This window comes from Balaenoptera musculus, chromosome 6 (genome assembly GCF_009873245.2).
Source record: "Balaenoptera musculus isolate JJ_BM4_2016_0621 chromosome 6, mBalMus1.pri.v3, whole genome shotgun sequence".
Classification (NCBI taxonomy): Eukaryota; Metazoa; Chordata; class Mammalia; order Artiodactyla; family Balaenopteridae; genus Balaenoptera; species Balaenoptera musculus.
The window spans coordinates 15,519,709-15,546,559 of NC_045790.1; the positions used below are offsets into that span (position 1 = coordinate 15,519,709).

A 26,851-nucleotide genomic window follows, 5' to 3' on the forward strand; every position below is an offset into this window, starting at 1 on the left:
CCGCTCCCGCGCCTTCCCACCAGTTTTGGAAAAGTCTTGCCGCTGTTTTGCTTCCCGTGCTCCCATCACCAAGCACTTTCTGGCCAATTTCTCACCCGACAGCCGAGCCAGCAGCATGCTACTTCCTCCCTCACCCTGGATCCTCTGTCTGACCCCTGTGGCTCGACCCCCATCCCAGCCCCTGCCTCCTGGGACAGCTCTGCCTCCTGTCCCTCCTCTGCGGGCCCTCGTCTCTGTCTGAGTGGCTGTGTGTCTCCATGGGATGGGGGAGAGAGCGAGCAAGAGAAGGAAGGAGGCGGGCTCAGATGGTGTCATTAGGAGATACTAACGCCCCTCATCAAAGCGTATTAATAAACATTATGTGCCACGCGCTCTGCGCACCCTGGGTGACTGCAGGCCCAGCAGGAAGGGCCCCACGTTTACAGCTGAGTAACTGCCGAGCCCATGGCACAGCCATTAGCCTCATGTGGTTGACCCTGCCAGGAGGCTTCCTGGGCCCATCACAGCTCGCGGGATGGGTTCTGAGGGCGGACAGACGAAGACTGCGGGCAGTGTCTCCCCCTAGCCTGGCCAGCAGCGACTTCACCCCTCTCTTTCCTCGCTGAGCCCGGGGAAGGGAACCGTCATGACCCTTACCCTCAGATGGCACCGTGGGACTTCAGACTATCCCATTTCCTAATTTCATCTTCACGAGTCTGTGAGGAAACCAGGGCAGGTATCATTATCACAGCCACTTTACAGGTACGGAAACTGAGACGCTGGGAAATAGTGTCTTTCTCAAAGTCATGCAGCTAATTGGTAATGACATTGGACTGAAGCCCAGGTTGCCCTTTGGAACGGCTGGGTTAACAGCTCAGTCACTGATCCAGTGGGGCTGCTTTTAACCAGATGGCAACATTTCCCTGGTTCTTGCAGCGCCAGAAACCAGACCACGAAGCTCAGCTCCCTCAGCAGGACCGAGGGTCTTCATCCTCCCAATGGCGGTGCTGGCGGCAGGGGTGGGTCTCCTGAGGGTCACCGCACCTTAGCGGGAAACGGGCTGCCAGGCGGGGACCGGAGTGATCTAACTTGCGTAAAGATGCTGGCGGAATGCCTGCCACGTTGTAGGTGCCCTGCAAGAGGTGGTTCCCCTTTCTTTATGTACTGACCACGGCGTCAATATTAAATTATTGGACCCTGAGGAGGTTTGAGCAGGCGGAAGACTGTTCTTTGTATTTGTTTTTGAGCATTGCAGTCTTGTGCTGTCATAGGGTGCAAAACTGGCTACTCACTGTGACAACCACAATGGTGTTTAAAATTACATAAGGTATTATCCGTGTGTGTGTGTGTGTGTGTGTGTGTGTGTGTGTGTGTTGAAGAACATGAGAACTAGTGTTTTAATAAGATCGCTATCCAAAATAGTTAAGATGAAAGGAGTTGGGGAGCTAAAAATATAAGATCCAAGAGATCAGGGAAATGTTCTTATGAAAAATACCCAATTCCAGATAAATGAGCCATTCCAGCAACCTGTTGTTGGTCCTGAAAGCTTCGACGTTCGTTCCGTGTGTCTAGAAATGGCAGTCTTTAGCCTAAGCTGACACTGAGGCATAATAATTATATTTAGCTATCACCTCATGATATTTGCTCTCAATCTATCTTAATATTTCTTGGCTATTTCTAAGTGGGACAGGTTCAATAAGACCATACATTGTGTTCTTTATTCCTTTTTTCCTTCCCACCCTCCTCCTAACCCTACCTAGATGCTACGTCCTGAGAATGGGTGACCTGTGACAGGCCAGGGTCAAAGAGGGGTGGGTCCACCATCTCCTGAGGTCCATACCAGTCTCTGAGCTTCAGAGACTGAGAGTAACTAAGGCACGTTTCCCCAAGCAGATGGGAGTCCGGCACGCAGACCCCAGAAGGGACCAGGGGCTCAAAGCTGGCACTTGCGTGACGAGAAGCTTTGGGACCCAGATGCAAAGAAGGGAGCCCTGGTGTTCTCAGGGCAGCTATCTCTATGCAGAATGATCCAGGGGATTCTTTTTCTTTCCAGTTATTTTCTTCTGTGTTTTAAATTTTTTCTACAATGAACATGCTGTCCTTTAATGATCTAAAACTGAAAAAGTTACGGTTTGTAAAAGGGATGGGTTGGGGTTCGGGGGTCCCAGGTGCACCTGCTCTGAGTGAGGCCATGGTCGCAGGGTTCGGCTCCATCCAGCTCTGACCTGCCACATATGGGCAGTGTCCCAAAGCCTGACCCCACCCAGATTTGTTCTTGACCGGAGAGGCAGCTGACCAACCCCCTTTGATGACGCTCCTGGGACACAGTTGCTGAGCATTTGGAAGACAGAAAGAGTCTTGCCTGGGGTCTGTGGGCCCAAACTTTGGTTTACTGGTGGCTGCAATTCTCAGAAATCAGAAGCACTGCCTGCCATTCAAGCCTAACCCCAGCCTACATTTCCAGCCTCAACTTGAGCTTCTTCCAGACCCACCTGTTCTTGTCACACCTTGTTGACATATTTATAGATTGCTTATGCAGTTTCCTCAACGTAAACTGCCCCTCCTCTCCCTATCCTGTCCACTGGAAAACTGGAAAACTCCTACATACCCTTCAAAGCCCGGATCGAGTACAGCCTCCTTTCAGTAGCTTTCCCTGATTACTACCCCCAAGCAATTACAATTTCCATCCTCTCTGCTCCTTCAGCATTTCCTATAGACTGCAATTATTTAGACCTATAATACAGTTATTTCTTTATTGATGTATCTGCCCCACTAGACCATGAGCTCCTCAATACCATAAAATGTGTCTTAATTCATATTTCTTATTTTCGATTTCACAGGGGTTCTCATTAATTGATTCATTTAACTACCCATCTCCCCAGCCATCATGCCTCGGGGCTAACTCTATGCTAGATACTGTCACATACACACAGGTGCAAGACACGGTGGCTTATTTGGGAACCACTCGCACCTCCATATGGCCTGGAACAAAGGGCTTAGACAACCTGTACTTGTTAGACCACAAGCAACCTTGACCCTGGCCTTGGGAAATCTTGCCTCTTCACTCAGTGTCGTGGAGAGTGGTGAAGCTCCTCCCATCTGGGTAACTACTTAAGCCAAGAAGCAGACCAGCAACACCCCACCTCACCCCAACTCATTTTGGCATCTGGAGACCCAGGGAAGTAACTGACTCCAGATCTGAAGCCAAACTAGGAATCAAAACCCAACGGTTCTGTGCCAGTTGGTGCCAAATACCAGAATCTGCTGGCCATCCATTGGCGTTTTCTAAAGATGGTGCAATCCATCTTTAGAAAACGCCATGCAGTCTACCGCCCATGAAGGTGCCAGGAGGAGACTATCAGGTCTTTGATGTTGACACTTCTTGAGGGAAACCGGTGCACAAAATCATTGGCCATCCTACACCCTGGAGTCTGGAAGCACTTGGCTCCCAGAAGGGCTCATGTCTGTGCCTCCTTCTCAGCACTTCCCACGGATTCCACTCCACCCCCCTTGGTGGCCGGACCCCCGTTTTCCCAGCCCCAGGGCGAAAAAGCAGACCATAGGATTAATTGATCGCAGCCTTTCCCTTGGGGCAGGCACAGTCTCCAGAGCTGGGTCCTCTCCAGGCGGGTGTTAGGCGGCCCGGCAGACGCAGACCCTGAAGATCTCAGAGCCCAGGAGCTGTCAGTGCTTTCCACTTACTTACCCCTAGTGAATTGCAGAATCCACAGATTGCTGGATAGCACTTTCCAATCTTGTGCCTTTTCCTAGATCCTTTGCCACTTGGCAGCTTGCAGGCAGCTGTGTAAAACAGCAGGGAGCTTTCTCGTTTGGTGCCAGTGTCAGAGAGCCTGGAACTCTGTCCTATTTTCCCCTTTTTTCCATTTTTTCCCCGAGTTTTGCTTGCTGTTTTGCTCATTTCTCCCTCTGCTCTTCCTCATCTCCACTACACCCTTCTGCATCTCACCTTCCCAGTTCAGGACTCTCCTGATGCCCCCCACCCCACCCACCCAGAGATCAAAAAGTAAAACTTCCCACTCTGACTGAGGTTTGAAGCCAGGCAGGAGAAGTGATTACATCCTCCTGCCCAGATGGAAAGAGGTGGATGAAGAGATTAAATCATCTCCCTAGCACTCAAGGAAATGTGCTGCTGACCCTCTGCTCAAGGGCTCAGCAAGCCCGAGTACCTGGGGCCTTCACGTATGCCCAGGTGGGCAGGCAGTTGCCTGAAGGTAACTGAAGGGAAGTGAGGAAACTGGGCCAGCCTCCCAGCTGGGCCCAGCGTTGAGCCAGGCCCCTTCCCCACCCTCCAGACCTCACAATCCAAATCTTACCTAAGGGGTTCCCCAGCCTGGGGTAGGGGCATCTCTGGAAACTTCATTCTCAGGGAATGTAGCTCTCTGGCTGTCCCCAAGGGGACAAGAAACAAAAGATCAAGGTGACTTTCATCTAGTTGGCGCATCTGTTTGTGGTTTTCCAAGGGCTTAATATATCAGGGACTAATTCTGTCAGGGAACTCTAGGGCCTGGTCCGGGAGGGCAGAAAGATCCAGGTCCAGACAGCAGCAGTGAGGTCTCATCAGAAGAGGCCAGGACCAAGAGTCAGCTACCTAGGACACCTTGGACAAAGCCTTCACTCGTCTCTCCATTCATCCCACAGATGTTTATTGGACCCTTACTGTCTTAGCTTGGGGTCCCCCAGAAGCAGAGCTTGAGACAAGGATATCAGTACAACTAATTTATTTTGAAGGGGACATGAGAGAGCACCAGTAAGGCAGTGGGTAAGACAGGAAAAGGAAGGCACCCAAGGAAGGTTCATGAGCAAACAAGTTCCACTGGGGGTACCTGGAGCACTTACGCACCAGTTCCCATCAGCCATTGGTTAAGAGCTGTTGCCAGGGAACATTAACGCCCCAGCACATCTGCCCTAATGCACAGGGGGTGAAGTGAGCTCGGGAGGCCAGTGCTGGCCCTGGGACCAGGAGAAGCATGTTGAAAGTGGAGTCGGTGAGCCAGGGGATGGGCCAGGGCATGGATAACATCTACTACCCCTACTATGTGTAAAGCATCCTAAGGGCTACAAAGATGGAGAGGATATAGTCCCTGACCTTGAGAAGCTGAAGCTTCTCTGGGTTTCTCTCCAGTCAGATGGGGAGACTGATCTCTGCCCATCCCACGCAAGGGCTGCTGTGAGATCCATTGGTTGGACAGTGCCCTGGAGAATAAACCCTAAAAGCTCATTACAAATGTAGGATGGGGGGTGGGGGTCAGCTCCCAGCTTCCAGCACTGTGCTCTTTACTTGTCCTGAGACAAGCCACTCAGACTGTGTGACAGTCTGCATCACCCTGGTCCAAGAATGGAGTTGCTGTGATTCTCCGTTGAACCTCAACTTTTCTTAAGCATCTCATGTGCCAGTTCCAAACTAGCTTAACAAGACCCAATGGGTCCTTTTTTATATATATACTAATTTATTTATTTTATTTTTATTTATTTTTGGCTGTGTTCGTCTTCGTTGCTGCGTGCGGGCTTTCTCTAGTTGCGGTGAGCGGGGGCTACTCTTCCTTGTGGTGCACGAGCTTTTCTCATTACGGTGGCTTCTCTTGCTGCAGAACACAGGCCCTAGGCGCATGGGCTTCCATAGTTGCATCACGCGGACTCAGTAGTTGCGGCTCGCGGGCTCTGGAGCGCAGGCTCAGTAGCTGTGGCGCACGGGCTTAGTTGCTCCGCGGCATGTGGGATCTTCCTGGACCAGGAACCCGTGTCCCCTGCATTGGCAGGCGGATTCTTAACCACTGCACCATCAGGGAAGCCAGCAATGGGTTCCTGAGGTGGGAGAGAGCTGGAAAAGAAATCTCATGTTCTATAAACCAGGAAGTTCCTGCAAAGGGTCCATAGAGTTGAGATTCTTCTCCGCAATTAGAATAATTTGTGCTAATTCCCATGCCAGGAAGCCCTGGACACACACATGCACGTGTACACACACGGATGCACACACGTACGCACACATGCACACATCGGGCACCAAGTTCTAAGAAAGAGGAGAGACTATCTTATATCCTGAGCATTTAAGGGTCCGACTGAGCAATTTTCTGCCCCTTCCTCCCCTCTCCTTGCTAAGAGGGCGATGGGTATCGGGCTCCCCATTTGCAGAGGATACTGATAAGGAAAGGAGCTGCCTTCCCAAGGCCACCCAGTCCCTGTGTCTTAGACGGGTCCAGGACATCCTCCCAAAGCACACTGACCAAACGCCTCCAGTACTTCTGTCCTGATTCCTGAAAAACCCATCCTGGGCTTCTCAGTGGTCTTGAGGATTAGAAATCCAACTACTTTTATGCCGTTTGTCATTTCAGTCATTATTTCCTCTTTTAAATCAGCATTTAGACAAGTTCCTTTTGAAAATGTCCACCTGTCTTAGGTATAGTAAGGGAAAGGAAATTTAGTCTGTGCCCGGGGCCCACCTTAAAGAGGAGCAGCGTACCTGGGGGCCAGGGAGGGCGTGGAGGTGAGGCAGCCCCTCCCCTCCTGAGGCTCTCCTGCTAAAGCTCTGCACTGCTCAGACTTGACAGGTATGGGGTCTGGTCCGCAAATGCTGGGCTCATCGCCACCCTCAGGGCACTTCCCTCAGCCCAGTCTCCCTGGGAAGTGCTCTGAACGACAGATTTCTCCCTCTTGCCTTCAAAATGTCCCTGAATCTCTCCCATCCCCAGAGGTTTCCAGTTTTCTAAGGTGACTTCAGGCTACATGTGACACTCCAAGCCACGAAGATGTTTTAGGAGACCTCACGTTTTCACATGGAGGGAGGGGAAAGGTAGGCCACTTCCACAGCAGCCCCAGAGCCCTCTGGGTAATATCTGTGTACGTTAATAATGGTCTTCCCAAAAACGCCTCCTAGAGGAGGGATGGGATTGTCATGATGTCCTAGAAGAGGCACAGGTCAGCACTGCAGGTCCAAGGTCGAAGGGCCTGGGGCCCTCTCCTCCTGGAACATTCTGGAATTCTCCCACTCACTGCTCGTGAGGCTCTGGACAAGTTGTCTGATCTTGGGGACTCAATTTTCTCACCCTTTGTATTTAGTTTCCTAAGTCCCCCACCAGGTATTGGTTCTGTGGTAGAAATTTTAGGCCCCCAAGGACAGACCAAGGAGGGAAGATTTATGGCCCAGAGGGAGCTTCGCCAATATTCAGCCCAACGCAAGTACATACCAGCCGTGCTGATCACACTCAGGGGGCCCTTCTACGGCCTGGTCCTTCCCCAGAGCCTTCCCTCCGTGCTCTTCCTTCCAGCAAGGACCAGCACCTGTCCATGGGACAAGCTCCGGAGAGACCCTAAAGGCTCTCAAGGCTATCAATGCCCTTTGCTCGGGGCCCGGCGGCAGCTGCCTCAGCTGAGCTCAGGGGCAGCGGGCAGGGGAAGGCGGGCAGGCAGGGCCGCCAGCTCTACTGACGAATCCAAGGGTTTGCGTGTGTCTTTGCCAAGCTGGCCCCAGTCGGGGAGAAAAGACTCCCCAGAGTGAAAGGGAGGGGACGGAGAGCCTCCCCACCCTGATCAAGGCTCCGATCAGACTTTCCACACTGCTCTGACCTTAAGGGCCCAGGGCCCATCCGCACCCTCACCCCCTCCCTGCGCTCACACCAGGAGAGAGGCCTGTTTATCACTCTGGGTGGGACCCAAGCCTGTGGGGAATTGAAAAGAAACAGCCAGCTTAGGTTGCTATTGTTTTGTTTAAACAAACCGCTGGCTGGGATGACTTGGAAAGGAATGAGGGGGAGGCTGGGAGCACAGAGGAGGCCGGGCAGGGCTGGGCTGGGCTTCCTTGGCCTCAGCCCCCATCCCCCATCTCTCAGTCTTGCTAGGGTGGCCAGAGACCTATTTGGGGAGAGTGGCTGCGAGGTCTAGGGCCCTCCCCGCCTCTCCTGGGAGAGAAGGGTATCCAGAGGAGGGGCCTCTGTGCCCCCCGCCCCGTCCTGGCGCCCCAGTGCCCCCCTGCCACACCCCGGCCTGATACTGAGGGGAAGGGGGCTGTGCTGGGAAGGCCAGGCAGAGGGAGCTCTGCTGCGTCTGACGGGCTCCTGGATACTCCTGAGCAGAGGCAGGGAAGGGGCAGGGATGTCAAAGGGCGTGAAGGAAACAGAGGGACGGGGGCTCAAAGTGGGGGGGGGGTCCATCCTTCTGCAGTCTCCCGCCCCTCCTTCCGACCAAAGGTTAGAATGGACACGGAGGAGCCTGGGGGAGAGGGACTTTCTGGCCAAAAAGGCCCGAAGTGAGAACAGCCGGAGGACAGGCTGCAGCCTAAAGGGGAGAATGGTGGGGGGGAGGCTCTGGGACGGGGGGAGGGGCTTACATTTGGTAAAAAGTCAAACACACTAGGGTTTGGGTCACCCAGGTGACTCTGAGAATCTCCACAGAGAACTGAGAAGAAATCTCATGCTCCCCCATCCCCATCCCCACCCCCATCTCCACCCTGAGCACCTCGCTCGAGGGGAAGGAGCAGGGGCTGCACCAGAAGGGCTCAATGGAAAGGTGGCCAGAGCACAGTTAGGTGTTGGCAGGATTACTGGGGAGCCGCGCTAATCACCATCATTAAGGCTATAAAACCCCACACCTAGGGGCCGCAGGACTCCCTGGCATGGCCCCGGGGCCCTGAGCTGTGGCACAAAACCAGGGCTCCAGCTCCAGTGCCTTTCATCTGAGCATCTCCCGGTCCTGCACAAACAGTAATTAGCACCCGCCCCCCGGGGATCACCTCATGATCCCACAGACACTGAGCAGAGGGGAGAAGGGAGGGAAGGGGGAGGAAGAGAAAGAGGGAAACTGAGGCTGTCCCATCGGCCCAGGGTGGTGGGTTGAGTCCGGTCGAGGCTGGGGGAAGTAGCTGCCTCAGAATCAGGCAGTCCGGCCTCCTCCGGCCCTTCCTTGCCCTTCTGGCTGCTCAGGCAGCTGTTGGTCGAGTATTCTGAAGGCCCCAAAGAGAACCCGAGAGGATGGGCAAGCAGTGAGCACAGTCAGCCCCGCCCTAGATTTGACCAGAACCCACAGGCCCCAGAGGTGCATCCTGGGCCCAGCCTGGGGGCACAGATGGTGAGAGTGGGGCAGCCCTTCTGGAAGGGTCCTGTCAGGCTCTCCAGAGATCAGGGAGTCCATCCCTCGCCACCAAGCCACCCTCAGCAGTGTCTGCACCTGTCCTCTCTCCCCAGACCCCCAAGGCACCATTCCAAACCCCACGGCCCGTTCTGGCAGCGTCCCCCAGGACAGCCAGCCAGCTTCCTCCTCTTCCATCCTACTCCCTCCGAGAGAAAGAACTCAGCAGAGCCCACCTGGACTAAGTGTGATGGCGTGACCTCCTGCTGCCCCAGGAGTAACCCTCGTCTGTGCCCGTCTCTTACTTTCAGGGCGCTGACATGAAGAAAGGGAAGATTCAGGGCCAGGAGTTATCACGTGAGTAAGACCCTCCAGTGCCCCTTCCCCCAGCCAGGGCAATGAGGGTGATCACAAGAATCACAGCAATACAACTTTATGTGGACGCTTCACAGCATGCAAAGCGCTCATCCAAGAGTTTACTTGGACGTTCTGATCTTATCTTCACAACTGCCTTTTAAGGTCGCTGCCATCAATATCTCCATTTTAAAGAGAAGGAAACTGAGGCACAGAACCACCTGCTCCATGTCACACAACCAGTAAGGGATGGAGCCCACAGTAACCTGCAGGGCTCTGCTGGGAGAGAACCCAGAACCAGAACCGCTCCCCCCTCCATGGGATTGGCAAGTAGCTCTCTTCCCTCTGCCCCCTCTCTCGTTCCCCTGCCCCAGTCCCACCATGTGGCTGCGAGTGGCTGCGTGGACCTCCCTTTTCTCTGATGCCCTCCTCTTCCCACGCCCATTCTCACCATCAGCTCCCCACCTCCCCTCCCTCTGGGATCCCGCCAGCAAGGGCACGCCCTCCACTCAACTTGAAGGGGATTCTCAGGTGGTGAGCTGGCCTCTGGCAAAGGGCTGAGCAAGAAAAACCAACCGAGCATCATGGTTCCGTAAAGCAACGCGGACTCGGGCACCAGATGGGCCTGGATTCAAAGCCCAGCTCCACCACTGACCGTCGGCCTGACTTCACCTCTCGGAGCCTCAGTTTCCTCATCCAGAAAATGGCCGTGACACCCACCTTACCAAGTTGTGGTGAAGATTAGGGAGATGTCACAGGGAAAGCACTTAGCCAGGACCTGGCCCTGAGACGTGGCTCAACAAGTGTGTCCCCCTTCCCTTTCTCCTCATGCCTCTCATCTCTACTTTTGGAGGGCGACCTCTTCAGGAAAGCCCTAGTAAGATGGGGTTGCGTCTCTTATCTCCCCCGAGGATACATCCTCAGCTGCATAGAACCACTGAGTTCCCTCACTGGTTGGCAGTGTTTGTAAAAAAGCACCAGTTTACCCACATGTACGCACGTGCTGACAGAGACCCTCCAAAACAGCCTCAGCTCCCATGCCCATCGGGTCCACCAACACCTGCACCCGCCCCAGCGTAGACCCCAATTCACACAAATTCACATGGCTCCTGGCACACCCTGTGCTGTTCTCATTGTTCGGGCGTGCACACACACACGCACATACACGCACACACATACATCTGCTCTGCAATGCAAAAACCCAGGGAGAAATGAATAATCAGGAATTCCCCTGGCTGTGGGCACTCCGGAAGCCCCAGTGGCCAGAAGTGCACCACGAGGAATGCTTCCACAGCTTTGAGCAGCAAGTGGCTCTTGTCTAACGATCAGGAGAGGGAGGTGGCCACAGTGTACCAATACTCCCTCCCCCCAGCATCCTCCTTGCAAACACTTCATCCCCACCCACCCCCAGGAAGATGCTTGGCTCCTTGGAAAGGGAGATGAAGGGAGCAAAGGGGAGGAGGAAGAGGCCCACACTCTTGGAAGGAGGCCCAGCTGGAATGGCCCGCGAGAGTCGGCCTGCAAAACCCCAAGGCCCTGCATAGACTTGGGGGAAGGATGAGAGATGTCCCCACCCCGCTTCTCCCCCGAAAAAGAGTACCTCCCGCACAAAGAGCGAAAGGAAGGGAAATAGGCATTCTCCTCCGGAAGAGCCTGAGTCGGCTCCCGGTGCCCCGAGCACCCAGATCCTACAGCTTCCACGATCAAACCTTTGAACCGAGTCCCACCCACCCCCGTAACCACTTCCAGATCCTCCGGATCCAGCCAAGAAATTGGCTTCTTTGGGGATTGAGTTCATAAGGAAATGCTGAAAAAATAAATAAAAATTCCCTGCCAAAAACACTCACAGAGGAAGATGAGTTTCTCTTGAGGGAGGACATCCATCAGGACAGACTAAAGCAAAAAGAGGACAACGCCAACACCCGCTGGCCCAGAAAGGCCCAAGAGCCCGGCCAGCACCCAAGACCTTCAACCAGCCCACAGCTCCTCCTCCCGCCACCCCAGATAATGTGCTTCTAAATGAAGCTGCTGAAGATGAGATCCTGCCAAAGATAAATCCTAATGGTTTGCAGTGGGTGGGCCCCCAGCTAGGACCCCAGAAGGGGTCCATGAAAAGGACCAAGAATGATTCTCTTTCCCCCTGCCCAGAATAGCCAGGAACCCCTGGGTACTGTGGGATGTGGAGCCCACCCTCTCTTGTTTTTCTACCCACAGCCTACCAGCCTCCTTCCCCACCAGCACAAAGTGGCTTCCATCGCTACCAGTTCTTCGTCTATCTTCAGGAAGGAAAGACCATCTCTCTCCTTCCTAAAGAAAACAAAACTCGAGGTAAGGCCTTCCCATCCTTCAAAGCCAGGATGAATTCTGGGGTGGAAGTGTATGCTTCGTGCATTCATGGGGAAGTCAGGACCTTGACCATACCCATGAGCCTTGGAGGCGGAGTCAAAGGGTGGTGTTTCTTGAGAATAAACCGGGATGAGTGTCTTCAAAGAGATGTTGGCATCAGATATGGTCTCCCCCTAGAAGCAAGTTCCATCGTCCTAGATGGTGGCTTTAGCGGGGTGGGTGGATCTACAAGGCAGGGTCCCAAAGGGAGTAACTGGAGCCTAAGAGAGAAGCATCTCCCCCAGTAGTTTCAAATGGCATGTGCAGGCAGCTACCCCACACCACTTCTGCAGGTAATTGTACCCTATAGTTGAGTCTGATCTGGGCAAGAGGGCCATGGAATGCCACCCTGCCGGTCTGTCTCCATTGGTCGTTAATTGCTCTGTGCCATCTCAGTGGTGGGGTGAAGACTTCCCTGGCCATGCTCCCTCCACTGGCTTCTCTGAACAGCCCTCCCGGCACTCTCCAGAGGACCCATTTCCCATAGCTTCCCAATGGCTAACCCAGTCTGCTCGGCCTTGGTCCTCCTACTACCAGAGCTGGGGAGCTGGGGAGCCCAGGACACCTGGCTCCTGCAATGCTGATGCCACAGGTGACTCACCTGACCCTGTGTGGGCCATGCCCCCTCTCTGAGCCTTAGGTTTCTCTTCAGGAAAGTGGGAAATATAGTAATCCCTGTGCACTCTATGACCCACCCCACCTCCCTCCCCACAGATAAGGGAAGGAAGAGAATGTGGAATGCACAAATGCCAACTTGAGAGCACAAAGGGCACATCCCCCAGGCTGACAGGAGGGTGGGTGGGTGTCATCAGCCATTTCCTCTTACCCAGTGACCCTAACCAACCTCCACCCACTGGGAAGCCAGACAAGGTACTGTTACAAGCCTACTGCCCCAGGCCCCGGAGGAGAGGAGGGGAGCATGGAGCCCTTCAGATGTGCTGAGCAGGAGCCACCAATCACAGGAGGCTCTGGACTGCCCTAGAAGCGGAGTTGGTGCAACATTTCCACTGGAGAACCTTTCCCCAGGTGCCCCCAGCACCTTGCCAATCTGTAAATCTGTTTAAATGGCTCTGCCAAAGACACCCTTTCAAGTCTGGATACAAAGAGAGAAAGGAAAGAAAAACGTATCTTGCCCAGGCGAACATCAATTTCTCCAATTCCCTGGGTCTCCGTCTCATCATGAAGCCCCTTCTGGCAGTCCAAGCACTGTGATCTCCGGGGGCTGGAAACTAGCACCTCAGCCCACGATGCTTCCCCACACGTGTGGGAGTCGCATAAACTAGGGCGGTACCTCCGAGCACCACGTTAAATGTCAGGGTCACAACAGTCCCCTGAAGGCGCCTCCACAGGACCGAGGGCGGGATGGAGGGGGAAGGAGCGTTAGGTGATGCCTGGAGGAGCAGTGAAAGGGGCAGAGGAGGAAAAGGTGTGTGTGCACCAGAGACCTTTTCCACCCCTGCCATGGCTCGTCCTCCCGAGCCGTGGGTGCTTTTCCTATGATATCAGCAGCAGGCAGGGGAGCTGGAAACCCATCGGGCCTGAAACTCATTATTAGGTCCTGTGGATTTTCGCCCAAACTACGGTTTGTCATGCACTCCCACGGCCACCCCCCTTCCATCTACATGAAAACTTAGGAACCGGACTTGCCCCTGGGCAGAGTCCCTTTGGCTTCCATGCTGTTTCGTTCGCTGCCAGAAATGGAGATGATAAAATTATTCTCGCAGATGAAAACTCTGGCCGGGGTTCCAGCCATACCACGTGACGCCTTCTATGTGCCCCGTACTAAGGGCTTTGGAGAGAACACAATCCAGGGCACAGGGAAAGTTCCCTGCCTTCAAGGGGCTTACAGTCTCCTTTGGAAACAAATAATGATGCAGAGCAGCGTATAATTCAGCACTTAATTGTGTGTTTCTGGCTGTACGGACAACTGGAGATCATGTGGACTTAGGGACAGTCCTGTCCCTTCCCAGGATCCCTTTCCCTCCAGGATGACACACCCTCTTCAGCCAGGAAGAGTGAAAGGTATTTTACTGCAAGGTGAGGAAATGTTGATTTCCAGTCTCTAGCTAGTGATTTGACTTTTAAGCAAGTCAGCTAATGTCTCTGGGCCTCAGGTTCCTCATCTAGAAAATGAGGGGTTGGATCTAGATGATCTACAAATCCATATGGTCCTGAGGCTACTTGGAGGAGGCCGGGCGTGGGCCATGTCCTGGAGAAGGAAGACATTTGAATCCTTGAGTGAAGGAAAAAGGGAGCTCTGGGCTGGGGAAACTGCAGAGGCAAAGATTGTTTTAAAAAGTGAGAAGGAGGCCCCCTGTGATGGTTATGAAAGGAGAAAGTGGGAGAAGGCTGTGGAGGATCTCAGAAGCTCGGCACAGGTGTGACTTTGGTGGGTGCCCTGTAGAGATGCTGGAGATTGCCCATGGGAGAAGTAACATGCAAAAGCCAATCTTTAGAGATGACGGCACTGGAGTGGTAGGCAGGATGGACCAGAGCGAGAGGACAGGAGGCCCCCAGAGGCCTAGAGACGTGTGATGTGGATGAACCCAAGCGGTGACTGTAACAGAAGAAGTAGCCTATGCGCAATGGCAGAATTCCAAAGGCCTTGGCAGTCTCTGAAGCACCTGCACGGTGCTGGGGGGTCTCCAGGTGCCCCAGGCTGGCCCAGCACTCAGGAGGCCAGGATGAGGAGCCCTGAAAAGAAATATGGACCCCGGGGCTTACTTTGATCTAGTTTTCTTCCCATGGAGGGAGGTGGGGAGTCCCAGGGTATGCGTGCCATGGCCAGCCTTGGTTAGGTGACCCCTGGATGCACGAGCAGGAACGACGTCCAGAGACTGGAGGGGAGAGGTCAGTATGCAGGAGCCCAGCTAGAAGGGCACCCATGGAGGATGGTTAACTTGACCCAGTCCTGTGGGGTTGCCTCTCTCTCTGGGACTGAGTCGTGTATGACAAGTTTAGGATGAGAAGGGAGCATGAGATCATTCTCATTGAACTTGTATGACTGTGTTGGGGGTCGGGGTGGGGGAGGTGGAATTGCTCAGAACCGGGGGCTGAAACCCTCTCCAGGATTCCCCAGGATGACATACAAGGGGTCAGCAAATGGAAGATCTTGACATTCAAACTCTCACCATGTGACCTTGGGCAAGCCACCTCACATCTCTGGGCCTCAATTTCTCCATCATCAAGACTAGGGGTTGGACTAATTGGTCTACCAGTGAATGACCCTGAACAGATTTGCTCCCAGCTCACCGAGCTCTCACACCTTCGAGTTCTGCCAGACAAATTAAGGTGTGACTCACCCTACCAACCCCACACGCTTTTGAGTAGAGGTCTTCGATCAGATACAAGGCCACCGGGACCACAGCAGGGACCTTGGAAGAGGATTTGGAGCTACCTCGCTCCTAGTTTATAAAATCCTGCCATTCAAATCCACAGCTCCTTCCTCCCTGTGCCATTTTCCCCACCACGCTTGGCATGATTCACCAATGCCCTCTGCATTCATTCAGATGACGTTAAGTGTCAAGTATGTGTGAGGCCCCTTCTAGGTGCTATGGGTACAGAAATACATCCCTGCTGCCGTGGATGTATGGAGTCACCTGGTGTAGCTCTGCAGATACTAGGAGCTCACAGAGAGAGTGGAGGGAGATAGTCACATAGCTTAAGCATGACCACATCCCAAATGGGGGAGAACACTGAAGCCGACAGAACGTGAACTGGTGCCCTCTGACAAGGGCTGGCCCAGTTTCACTGACATTTGTCCCAAAGGCGACACTTCACCTTCCCAAATTTGGAGCTGGCATTATCTCGGGCCTGTAATACACTGGACTTGCACCCTAGACCTCCAGGTTAACTCCCCTCCCCCATGCCTAATCCCCCCACCCCCACCCAAAGCCTAGAATCAGGCCTCTGGGCTCATCTGGGATTCACGATGGTTTCTCTACACATCTTCCTCACAGCAGCCTTGGATTTGTCCTCTAGACTTCCAGGTTCTAGAGGAACCAGCCGAATGCTTTGAGGGGCCATGTCTGAAGAGGGCCCACACTCACTGCGTTGGTTCACACCCTTCTGGACCACACGCTGCCAGGGTGCCCACTGACTCTTGCTTCTTCATTCACGTCAACCTGCCCACCTTCTCACTCAACAGTTGATTTGCTTCTGCCGGCCGACCTGGGCAGAACGTTTTTCCCCTTCCCCCAAACCGGGACCGCCTTCCCACTTCAGGACACCAGTCCGTGGCACCTTTCAAAATTACCTCACAGGGCCATCTTCTCTCAGTCGGTGACCCTACCCTGCCCTCTCCTGCTCCTCTCACAGGCTCACAAAACACCCTGTTGTACGCCCTCCGTCACCTGCTTTTCTCTCTTCTGTATTTCTTTACATTTTTCTCTTGCCTGGGTCCCACTTCCACCATGAGACTAGAGAGATTCCTTGAGGGAAGAGCTCACCTCTGTCTTTTTTTTGTTTTTTTAGTATTTATTTATTTTTATTTGTTTGGCTGCATCGAGTCAGTTGTGGCACGCGGAATCTTTCATCGCGGCACGCAGGCTCTTCGTTGCGGCGTGAGGGCTTCTCTCTAGTTGTGGCACGCGGGCTCTCTGACCAGGGATCGAACCCGTGTCCCCTGCACTAGGAGGCGGATTCTTTACCACTGGACCACCAGGGAAGTCCCCGAGCTCACCTCTGGTCTTACGTTCCCTTTTTTGCCACCTGTTTCTGGGCTCAGCCCACTTCGGACTTTATTTTTTTTTTTTTTAAGATTTTTTTGATGTGGACCATTTTTAAAGTCTTTATTGAATTTGTTACAATATTGCTTCTGTTTTGTTTTCTGGTTTTTGGCCCCGAGGCATGTGGGATCTTAGCTCCCCGACCAGGGATCGAACCCGCACCCCCTGCACTAGAAGGCGAAACCTTAACCACTGGACCGCCAGGGACGTCCCCCATTGTGGACTTTGAATCAATGAGTGTGTCTGTATAGGGGATACACCCACGTACGCCCATTCACACACACACACACGGATCTGCACATGCTCACACCCCACATTCACAAACACACCTCACGGTCAAGTTCCTTTAACACCTGCATAGGCAGCCGCTTCTGTGAGCACCGTGCCCGCAAATGACGATTTCGGTGTCCACACCCTCCCTGTCCCAACGCCAAGCCAGCAGGGCCGCGCACACCCAGCCTCTCCGCCAGCCTGCCCTGCCCCTCCTGGACCTGCCCCTTGCCCGACCGCGTAGGGTGGGCAGCACAGCGGCCATCGTCCCCCCGGGCAAAGGAGGAGACCGGAGCCCAGAAAAGTGAGTGGCTTGGCCGACCGAGGGTCTGCAGTTAATAGCAAGTTCACTTCCTTCTGCTTTCCGGGGCAAGGCTCTTTGCAGCCGTTCACCCACATTCCCTCTCCCCCAACGCCGATCACCAGACTTCTGGGCCCTGGTGTGGGGACCGAGAGGGAGCAAAGCCGTGCCGCTGCCTTGGGTGTCCTCAGCGATGCATCCACACACCTCTCCCCTGGAGGAGGGCTGTGGCCCAGGGCCGCATGGGGACCACAGGTCCCGGTAGCTGTGGCCTGTGCCATGCCACGTCTCAGCCGCCTCGTCCAGGGGGGGTCACGAGCCGGCGTCGCACCGCTAAAGGGTGAGCCAGGGGAACCCCCTCCGTGCCACAGCTCAATCCAGAAGCCTCTCCGAGGCCGTGAGTGAGCCCAGAACCGTGCCACAGAGCCAGGGGAGCTAACAGGCCACGCCAGGCTCGGTCTCGCCTCACCAGGCTGGCCTCGGGGACCTGCAGAGGGACTGCTCCTTGCAGAATGGGATGGGGGGGGGGGGCGGGCAGAGGAGGGTCCCTGGGCTCCGAACCAGGCAGCCAGAATCCGCTCCCCAGCACCACAGGCAGCTGAACTGAACAGCTTCTGGGCGAGCCACCCACCCACAGGGGTCAGAGAGGAGGGACAGGCGGAGACTTGCCGCACAGCGGGGTTGAAGTCCTGCTTGTGGCATCTAAAGGCCTGCGGGGCACCGTGGGTGATTGAGATAAGGTGCGCCGTGGGGAAATGTTTGAAAGCACGGGCCGAGGGCATGAAGGCAGCCGAGCTCCAAGCAGCGTCAACGGTAGGAGGCATCATGCGGAGGGACCGAGGCTGGGAGGAAATCCACCAGGCCTGGTGGCAGTGAGGCCAAGCAGCAGGGAAGGGGGCCCTGCCTGGAGACCAGCCCAACCCAAACACACACAACACACACAGACACAAACACACACAGCCCACTGCCAAACAGCCCCTCTCCCGCCCCCCATGACCTCCCATGGTGGTTCACCTGGCCAGGCCCCAGGAGCCCCGGGGCCCAGCCCCTGCGTCACTGTGTGGGCTTGTGTCAGGCAGCCCTCTTCTGCCTCCGAAGGGCCCCACACACCTGGCAGAGCGGGTAGAACTGGGGGCCTGGCAGCCGCCCAGATGGGGCCATCCTGGGCAGCTCTCAGACAGGCGCCCTGGCTAGGAACCGCCTGCCATCTCCACAGGCCCCAGGCAACCCTCTTCCAGAACATGCCCCAGTCGAGCCCAACATCAACTGCCCAAAGCTGTATTGAACAGATCATCGGGAAACCACAGATAATCCCCAAATTTCACCCGCAACTCCAGCCAGCCGTCACCACCACCAAACGCTGGAATTGATAACTGGGGGCTAAATGGACCATTTGGAGTCTCCACTCTTCTCGCTCCCTTCCCCACCCCTGCCCCCAGCCACAGGGCGGAGGGAGGAGGCCTGGGTGATCCACTCACTGGATAGTTAGGAGTTGCACTTCTGCTCTCCTGGGTTCCTGGGTTCCTGGGTTCCCCTCTCCAGAGGAGCCGGGGGTAACCCCTCCCCACCTCGGAAAATCCCCCTGGCATCCCCCCCTCTCACCCCCGCCAAAGTCAAAGTGGTCCCCTCAGCCCCAAGCCTCTCAAGCCAGCGGGATCAGCCCCTCAGCAAATATTCTCCAGAAGTAATTGGATGTGATGGAACGAGGGCTTTTCAGCTCCTGAGTGGAAGTCTCTGGATGTCATTTAATGGCACAAAAAATAAAAGGCTCGGGCCTCCCGCCCACCACCGCCAGGACATCATTAATCTCAGCGGAAAGGCATCAGCACTCCCATGACCGCAGCCAGCCCCACGAAGAGCCAGACAAATTACAGACCTGAGCCGGGCGCTCAGTGGGACGCTTATTAGGCTGGTGTTCAATTTTTATCTTTTCTTCAGGGCCACTGTCCCCTGCCAGGAAGCACTTGTGTCCCTGCACAGGGGGAGGGCAAGGGGAGGCCAGGGAAGAGGGTGGCTGCCTTGGTTAGACGCAGCTCCCGGCCTGGGGTGACAGGGCAGCTCCAAGCCAGGTGCCAGGCACCGTGAGTCCCAGCAGAGGCTGAGGGGGCCCATCCAAAACCTTAGAACCCCACCCCTTGTTCCCAGCCCACCCAAATGGGGGCCTCCCTCCCAGCGAGAGGGGGACACTTGAGGGCCCACTGAGGACCAGATGACAAGTCAGGTGGGAGCAAGGACACAAGGGAACGCTGTCCTGTGCTGTTGGAAGTCTTAAGAGCAGGCCTGCTGGAGAGACTCCAGGACCACTGCGGGGATAGGACCTCGTCTGCCAGGGCTGCACCCTGTGCCGCTGGCTGAGGCCACCCTGCGAAGGCCTAGCTTGTTATTAGTCCATTGTTAATCGTCCTATATTATAAACTCATAGAGGGCAGGAGTGGCGCCTGGATAAAGCCACCCTCCCCCATGCCTGGCAGACCCCGGAAGCAGCTGTGAGTGTTGGGGGTCCTGGATCCCGGGGTCTGAGATTTCCCTCCAGCTCAGAGCTTCTGAATTCTAGCCCAGGTGCTGTCTACCCAGTTCTCCTGGATCCTGGGGTGGCTGGGGGTTGCTAGACTGGGTATAGCATCCCTTTCTCAGTCTCTTGGCTGCCTCTTAACCTTGATAGGCCCGATGGGGGTGGTCCAGCCCATGTGCCGAGCCACTCCCAAGCAGTGGTAAGCCTGCCCCACAGACTTGGGAGGCTGGGGGTGAAGAGATGAACTGTCAGGAGATGCCCCAGGGCCATTCCCGAACATTCCAGCCTTGCAGTCCCCAGGACTCAAACTCAGAGGATGAGTCTCTATGAAGCCCCTCTCCCAGTTGTGGATGACAGGGGTCATTCACCCCCTCCCAGTGTCTCGTAGAGATCAGGCTCAGAACACCCCCTCCCCACGGCTTTAGACGAGGTGACCTAACCTTCCCTGCTCCCCGCCTCCGGGCCCAGGTCTGGAACATCTCTAACCTCTAACATCTTCCCCATCGGTACCGACCAGTAAGTGAGCAAATGGCCTCTGCGTGTGGTTTAGCTGGATGGAAGCAGCACCCCCTAGGTTTGTGCAGGGACCCACCTGCACATCATATGTGGCAACCCCGTCCTGAGGAGCCCAGGCCTCTGTGTTCCAGCCACTGGCCCAGGAGACACCCTGCTCCTTTCTCCCTGTGGCCGGAGGCCTCCTGCCACAGAGGCCTTTGAAGTGGACTCACCACCCCTGCCCTCATCCCAGGAAGAGTCCATCCAGGGTGGGTCCAGGGTCCAAGGGGAGCGGCCCGAGCACAGGCAGCAGTGCCGCCCTCTTCCTGCACGGCAGCAGCCCCCCTGCAGCCCAGGGAACCGAGCAGTGCCATACAGGATGGGGCTTTCCACAGAAAGCGGTGACCGCAGAAGCCACAGTCTCCAAACTCCTCATTTCTCCCCACACAGCCCTGAGGGCCTGACTCACCCCTCTTCCTTCTAGAACTTGCACAGGGTCAGTTCCTCTTGCCCTCTGTGGCAGGAAACGGAGGTGTAAGGAGTCACAGCCAAGCCAGGGGAGGAGGCCGCAGAGGCTAGCAGCCAGGCGGCACTGGGCCCCCCTCTCCTGAGCGATGGGGCGGGTTTGCGGAGCTGCCCAAGAAGCCCAAGGACCCCAGCGTTGTCGGAAATGGGACCCGGAAGGAGCTGCAAGGCCCCCAGGGCACTCCTAGCTCAATCAAGAGAGCAGACTGCTGGGAGAGGGGAGCAAGGTCTCCCTGGGTGCAGGGGATTTCTTTCCGTCAACTTGCTCTGATCTCGTGATGAGTTTCAATTCCCTCCCGGCCACCCGGTTCCTTCCTGCCCTGCTCCGTGGGGAAGGCCCCCTTGTCCCCGTGCCCGCCATGCACCAGTTCACCCATGACCTTTTCCCTGGCGTGCAGGCACAAACACACGCACATATACAAGCATGCACACACACGTGTGCACACACATACACACACACACACACTTTCCCAGGGTCATGTTACTTCAATTCTTTTCCAGCCCGCTGGGTGCCCTGGGTGCAAAGGCCACAGCCAGGCGAGTACCTGCTCCCTCCTTTCTCCCTCCCTCCCTCCCATCCTAGTGGAAAACCCCCAGCATTGGGTCCTACAGCCCAGCAGAAGCCCATCCCATGCAGCCCTTCCCCCAAGAGAACTCCCAAAGCACCTATTTTCTAGGCCCTCAAAGGCCCAATTTGAATGCACAATCACATTCACAATTACAGCCAGATAAGACTTGAGGGAACCCGTAGAGGTCCTCTCCCCCATCCGTGCCCCTGAGAAGCTTCCTCACCAGAACCTGGTCCTGTTTCCCAAACCCTGGGCCTCAGGCACCCTCAGCACCACCATCCCATCTGTGCACTAGGAATAAAAATAGTCTCCCCTCGTGAGGATTAAATGAATATGTGTAGAGTTCCTAGAACTGTGCCTGGCACATGGGAAGCACTATATCAGTGTTATTGCTATTATTATTATTATTATCAATGTTTTGTTTCTTTGGTTTAAAAATTGTCCTCTTCTTGAGACCATCTTTGAAATGCAAACAGCTGGGGGCGTGGCAGGGGGGGTGGCAGGTAGAGGGGACTTGCCTTCTTCATTGCTAAAATAGAGGTGGGTGCAGACCAAGGACCACAGGTGGGTAAAAGGGCGGCTCAGGGAGGAATCTAGGCTGCCGGCCCCTCACCTCCTGCTCTCCCTGTGTTAGAGATTACTGTTCTCCATTGGTTCAGGCTATATCAGCCACTGTCTAGCTCTGCTCCAGGCAGGCTCTACCCCTAGTACTCCCTCCAGCCAGGGAAGGCTGCTAGATTTTAGGGGAAAAAAAATGGGGGGCGGGCAGTGATGGTGGTAAATAAATAAATAAATAAATAAATAAATACAGGATGCCCAATTCAATTTGCTAGTATAAGTATGGGCCAGGCAATATGTGGGACATACTTACACTAACAGAGTATTCGTTGCTCCTCTGAAATTCAAGTTGAACTGGGCAACCTGTATTTTATCTGGCAACCATCCACCGAGGGTGCCTGAGGCCCAGGGTTTGGGAAACAAGAGCGTGGGGATATGCCTCTGACCACCTCCCTCAGCCTCCCCCACCCCGTGCCTGGGGCCTCTCTCTCCTTGCCCTGCTGCTAGGCCTGTTCACACTTGTCCCAGAAGATGCACCTCCCCCTATGCCCCTGTGCTCTCTCCCCCTGAGGAGGCCCCCTCTGACCTGGGCACCCACTGGACTTCCCCAGGGTCCAGGCCGGGAACGTCTCGCCCACACTCGGCTCCCCTCCGGGATCCAGGTCCCCAGGGCAGGGAGAAGCAGCCTAGCCATGCGCCCTGCCTCTCACCTCGGCCACAGCCAGGGAAGGAACCCTGTGGCACAAGGTCTCCTGGGACTCCGGGGGAGGTGGCCGGGCTTCTGGGGAGGACATTGGAAGAACGGCATAGACACTTCTGCCGAGCTCAGCCCCGGCAACTGGGCTGACCAGGTATGAAGAAAAGAAGCATTCAGGCCTCAGTCAGGAGAGCCTGCAGGAAAAGAGGGATGGGTGGAGAAAGTGGGCAGCCAACCTGACTGGGCATTTCCTTTCTGCCTACAAGTGAGAAGGCAGAGTTCTACCACATAAAGGCCTGGAGAAACCGACCAAAGGCCATCCCCGTTGTCCTCCGGAAAGCGTCCTTCCCAGACGCTGCTAACATCCAGAGGCTGCCCCTGCAGCCAGGAGCCAGAGGGCACCCCCAGGCATCTGCTGCCCTCAGCCCAATGGCCACGGCCGCCTCCTGCTCTCTCCGCTCTCCAGAGCTGGACACCCACTCAGGCCCCTTCCAGCTCTGAAGTCCACAGTTCTCTCTCACTACTTCCCTGTGGTCTGTTTGTCCTTCCAGGCTCTTGGAAAATGGACAGATTTCTGAGCCGCTTCCACCTGGGCGAACCTGAAGCCAGCACCCAGTTCATGACCCAAAATTACCAGGACACGCTAAATCACCAGGCTCCGGGAGGAAGCAGTGAGCCCGAGGACAAACCTGAACCGAGATAACTGCCCGCCAGACCTCAGGCTTCACGTTGCAGGTGTGTGCATAGCGCTCACCACCCATGGTCTGTGTATGGAACCCACTCCGGGTATGGAACCCTTTTTCTTCCGAATAAAAAAAAAAAAATCATCCAGGGCTTAATGGTTGGATGTTCTGTTTCCAAACCTGTCCTCCTTCTAAAACCAAGAGGAGGAAATCAATTGATGTCCAGCACTGGGGCCTGGGGCATTCCTGTAAATGCAAGTGGTGGTGGAGGGGGGAAGTGGGGTGGGAAGGATGGACAGGCGGGGCAGGCAGGGGGACCTCTAGCCCTGAACGATCACTGAGGCACCGTGTGACCTTGAGCAAGTCACTTATCCTCTCTAAAATTCTGCTTCCTCAGTTGTGAAATTGAGGGAGGAAGAAGAGGCAGGGGGTGGTTGGTTTATCACCGTGGTCCTTTCCAGCTCTGACATTCATTTAACAAACATTGTCAGCACCTGGTATGTGCCTGACCTCCTGCCAGGTGCTTGGGGTTACATGTATGACCAGGGCAGGCCCAACAGGAGGCTTGCTTCTTGGAGCTTCCAGACTACTACGGGAGGGCAAACTTTATCAGATGACCACAAGCAAATTCCAGCAAATGTGGCAAGTGTTATAAGGTGTAAAGGCGACGTGCTTTGTGATGGGGGGTGGGGGGTGGTAAAGGCTCAAAAAGCCCTCTTCTTGGGCTTTCCTGGTGGCGCAGGGGTTAAGAATCCGCCTGCCAATACAGGTGACACGGGTTCGAGCCCTGGGCTGGGAAGATCCCACATGCCGCAGAGCAACTAAGCCCATGCGCCACAACTACTGAGCCTGTGCTCTAGAGCCCGCGAGCCACAACTACTGAAACCCCTGCGCCTAGAGCCAATGCTCCACAACAAGAAAAGCCACAGCAATGAGAAGCCCGCGCACCACAACAAGGAGTGGCCCCCGCTCGCCACAACTAGAGAAAGCCCGCACGCAGCAACGAAGACCCAAGGCGGCCAAAAATAAATAAATAAAAAATAAAAATAAACAAAAGAAAGCTGCCTGCTGACTTAAAAAACAAAAACAAAAAGCCTTCTTCTTCCTGAGGAAGTGATGTTTAACTTCAAGGCTGAGAAGTGGGGTAGGGGTTAATGATGAGTGGGGACAGGGGACAAAGAGGAGAAACGACACCTCCAAGCTCCCGTGGCTGATGGGGGCAATGAAAGGCCAAAATCATGGCCACCTGGACAGATGAACAAAGACCAGAACAAGCCAGGCCTTGCAGCCACGTTCACGTTTTGGACTGTACCCTGAAAGCGATGGGGAATCGTGGAATGATAAGTAGACTGGAGGGGAGACGGGGCATCATCTGATTTACGCTTTTGGAAAGCTGTGAAGAAACACCTTGGTGTCTGCAAGGAAAGGATTTTCAGCGTCTTGACTGCCCCTGGACGTGCTCTGAAGGTCTCTTGGCTTTCCCACCCAAAACCCCCTTGGAGGCACCTCTCTGCTACGGTCTCATTCATAGGCTAAACTCCCCTACCCTCAACTCCAGTCCCCTCAGCCCCACCCCTATCCCCTCAACAAGCCCCTCTGCTCAGTTTCCCTCCGAGAGTTAATTACTCCCCACCTCCTTGGCTAGAATACAGCAAGATGGGTGACTCATGCATGCAAAGTGCCTGGGATCCCCAGATGAAAGGGGCAGGCTGCACCTGGGCCCAGGGTTATTACCTTCCTAGAGGCGTGCCCCGCATTAGCTGGAAGGCAAGGGGCCCAGGCCAACCCCTCAGCCAGCGCAGCACACTCTTGACTAGTGGGAAGATTTTAGTGACGGGCATCTGAAGAACACCAGGAGGTGGGAGACGGAGTTTGTGATGGGAGGGGATTGGATGATGCACCCGCCCCCCTACTGCCCCACACCGATAGATTCAGCTCCCTGCCCAGGTGATGGACAGCAAGCTCTTGTGCTATAGAGGGGCCTTTGACGCCAGCCCAGGCAGCAGGAACTCCCTACTCCCTTCTACGCCACCAGGCAGGCTTGTCGGCAGAGCTACAAGAAGAAGCAAAAGGAAGTGTCCCTTTGCAGTGTCACGGAAGGCAGCCCTGGAAGGGACTCTCTGAGTGTGTGTGAACCTCCCTCTCTCTGGGCCCTTCTCCCCGCAGCACCCACCCCACCGGGCCCGGAATGTAATTGGCAGCTCCGGTCGGTGCCCAAGGCCAGCATAAATAGCAGGTCAGCTTCCTAGAGCTGCCCCAAATCGAGACACATCCTCCTCTCTTCTGCTTTTAATTCCTTGTGGCTAGCGTGTTTATTTTGGGTGAGGAAAAAAATCGGATGTTTATCCTTCGAGGAAATTATCGGCTTGCTTTCCTTCCCTTTCCCCCCCAACCTCCTTTCTTTTCCCCTGGTGTTTTGGGCTTTTAGTTCAGCTGCCAGAGAGACCCCCACCCTCCTGGCCTCCAAACTTGAAAAAAGAACAAAACTAGCCCAGGCTCTAGACTGAAGCCAGCCCTGTCAGACGTCCCTGGAAGCCACAGAGAAGGAGCTCCCAGTGGGCAGGAGGGGAAGCCTGGAGGCCAGGAGACCTTGGGGAAGCCCCCCTGAGTCAGCTGTCTGCCTGCAGAAGGCTTTGGGTCTCTTGCCCCTTTTCTTTCACTGCCTCCTCCAGGAAGAAACAAAATGAGCATGTAGATTGCTTCGAGACTGCTAACAAAGCAGCTAAGAAAGGGAGTGTCAGTGACCCCTTTACAGGGATGAAGAGAATTGATAGAATTATCATCATCATCATCATTATCACATACCATTTGTTGAGTGCTATCTGCACACCAGGCACCGTGCCAAATGCCTGACATGTGGCATCTCAGTTAGTGCCTTCCTGCCCAGCTTTACAGCCTACTGGGGACTTCATACATATTCTCTCATCCGATTGTCACAACCATCGAATAATGTAGGTGTCATGATTCTCATCTTATAGATGAGGAAACTGACATTCCGATAAGTTAATCTTAAGATAAGAACCTAATCCCTGTTCTGTAACTAGTAAAGGTAGAATCTGGTGTTAACTCAAGCCTTCCCACTCTCAGTACTCACAGGTAAAGGGTACTCTAATTTTACTCTCCGGGTTGCATAAAATAAAGGCCAGACCTTCTATTTATTCAGAAGCCAGGTAGGCCAAGAAGGAAGGCTGGAGGTTCCAAAAGAACTTAAAGGGAGTCTCCCCCACGTGTCTTCCCTGACCCCAGCTTCAGCTATTCTAGACCAAGTACGATTTGTGGGGAGGGCCAGCTCCTGAACACTCACAGCAATGGCCTGGCCCAGCTCAAGGCCATTACCACCCAACTCAACCTGCTCAAGGCAAATACCCCAACAGTATACCACCCTCAATCCTTTGAATCACCTCTCTCCCTCCCAGAACCTTGCCTGTGTAATAGCTGCTAAAAAAGAGATGGAAAAGGATATATAGGAAGACTTCCTGGTGATGATGATGGTGCTGGTGATGATGATGAGGATGATGATGATGATGGTGGTGGTGGTGGTGGTGGTGGTGGTGATGATGGTGGTGGTGATGGTGATGATGGTGGTGGTGATGGTGATGGTGATGATAGTGATGGTGGTGGTGATGATGAAGATAATGATGATGATGGTGGTGGTGATGATGATGGTGGTGGTGGTGGTGGTGGTGGTAGTGATGGTGATGATGATGGTGGTGGTGGT

General features: G+C 54.8%; 1 protein-coding gene across 1 annotated transcript in view; it reads left to right on the forward strand.

Annotated features, from left to right (window-relative positions):
- PEBP4 (phosphatidylethanolamine binding protein 4) overlaps positions 1–23,289 on the forward strand; it is a 235,234-nt gene extending 211,945 nt beyond the window's left edge. Inside the window, exons 5-7 of the mRNA XM_036855696.1 lie at positions 9,369–9,414; positions 11,626–11,739; positions 23,002–23,289. Of these exons, the coding sequence (XP_036711591.1) occupies positions 9,369–9,414; positions 11,626–11,739; positions 23,002–23,153 (312 nt within the window). The 3' untranslated portion in view covers positions 23,154–23,289. The remainder of the gene's footprint in view (positions 1–9,368; positions 9,415–11,625; positions 11,740–23,001) is intronic.
- The last annotated feature ends 3,562 nt before the right edge of the window (positions 23,290–26,851 follow it).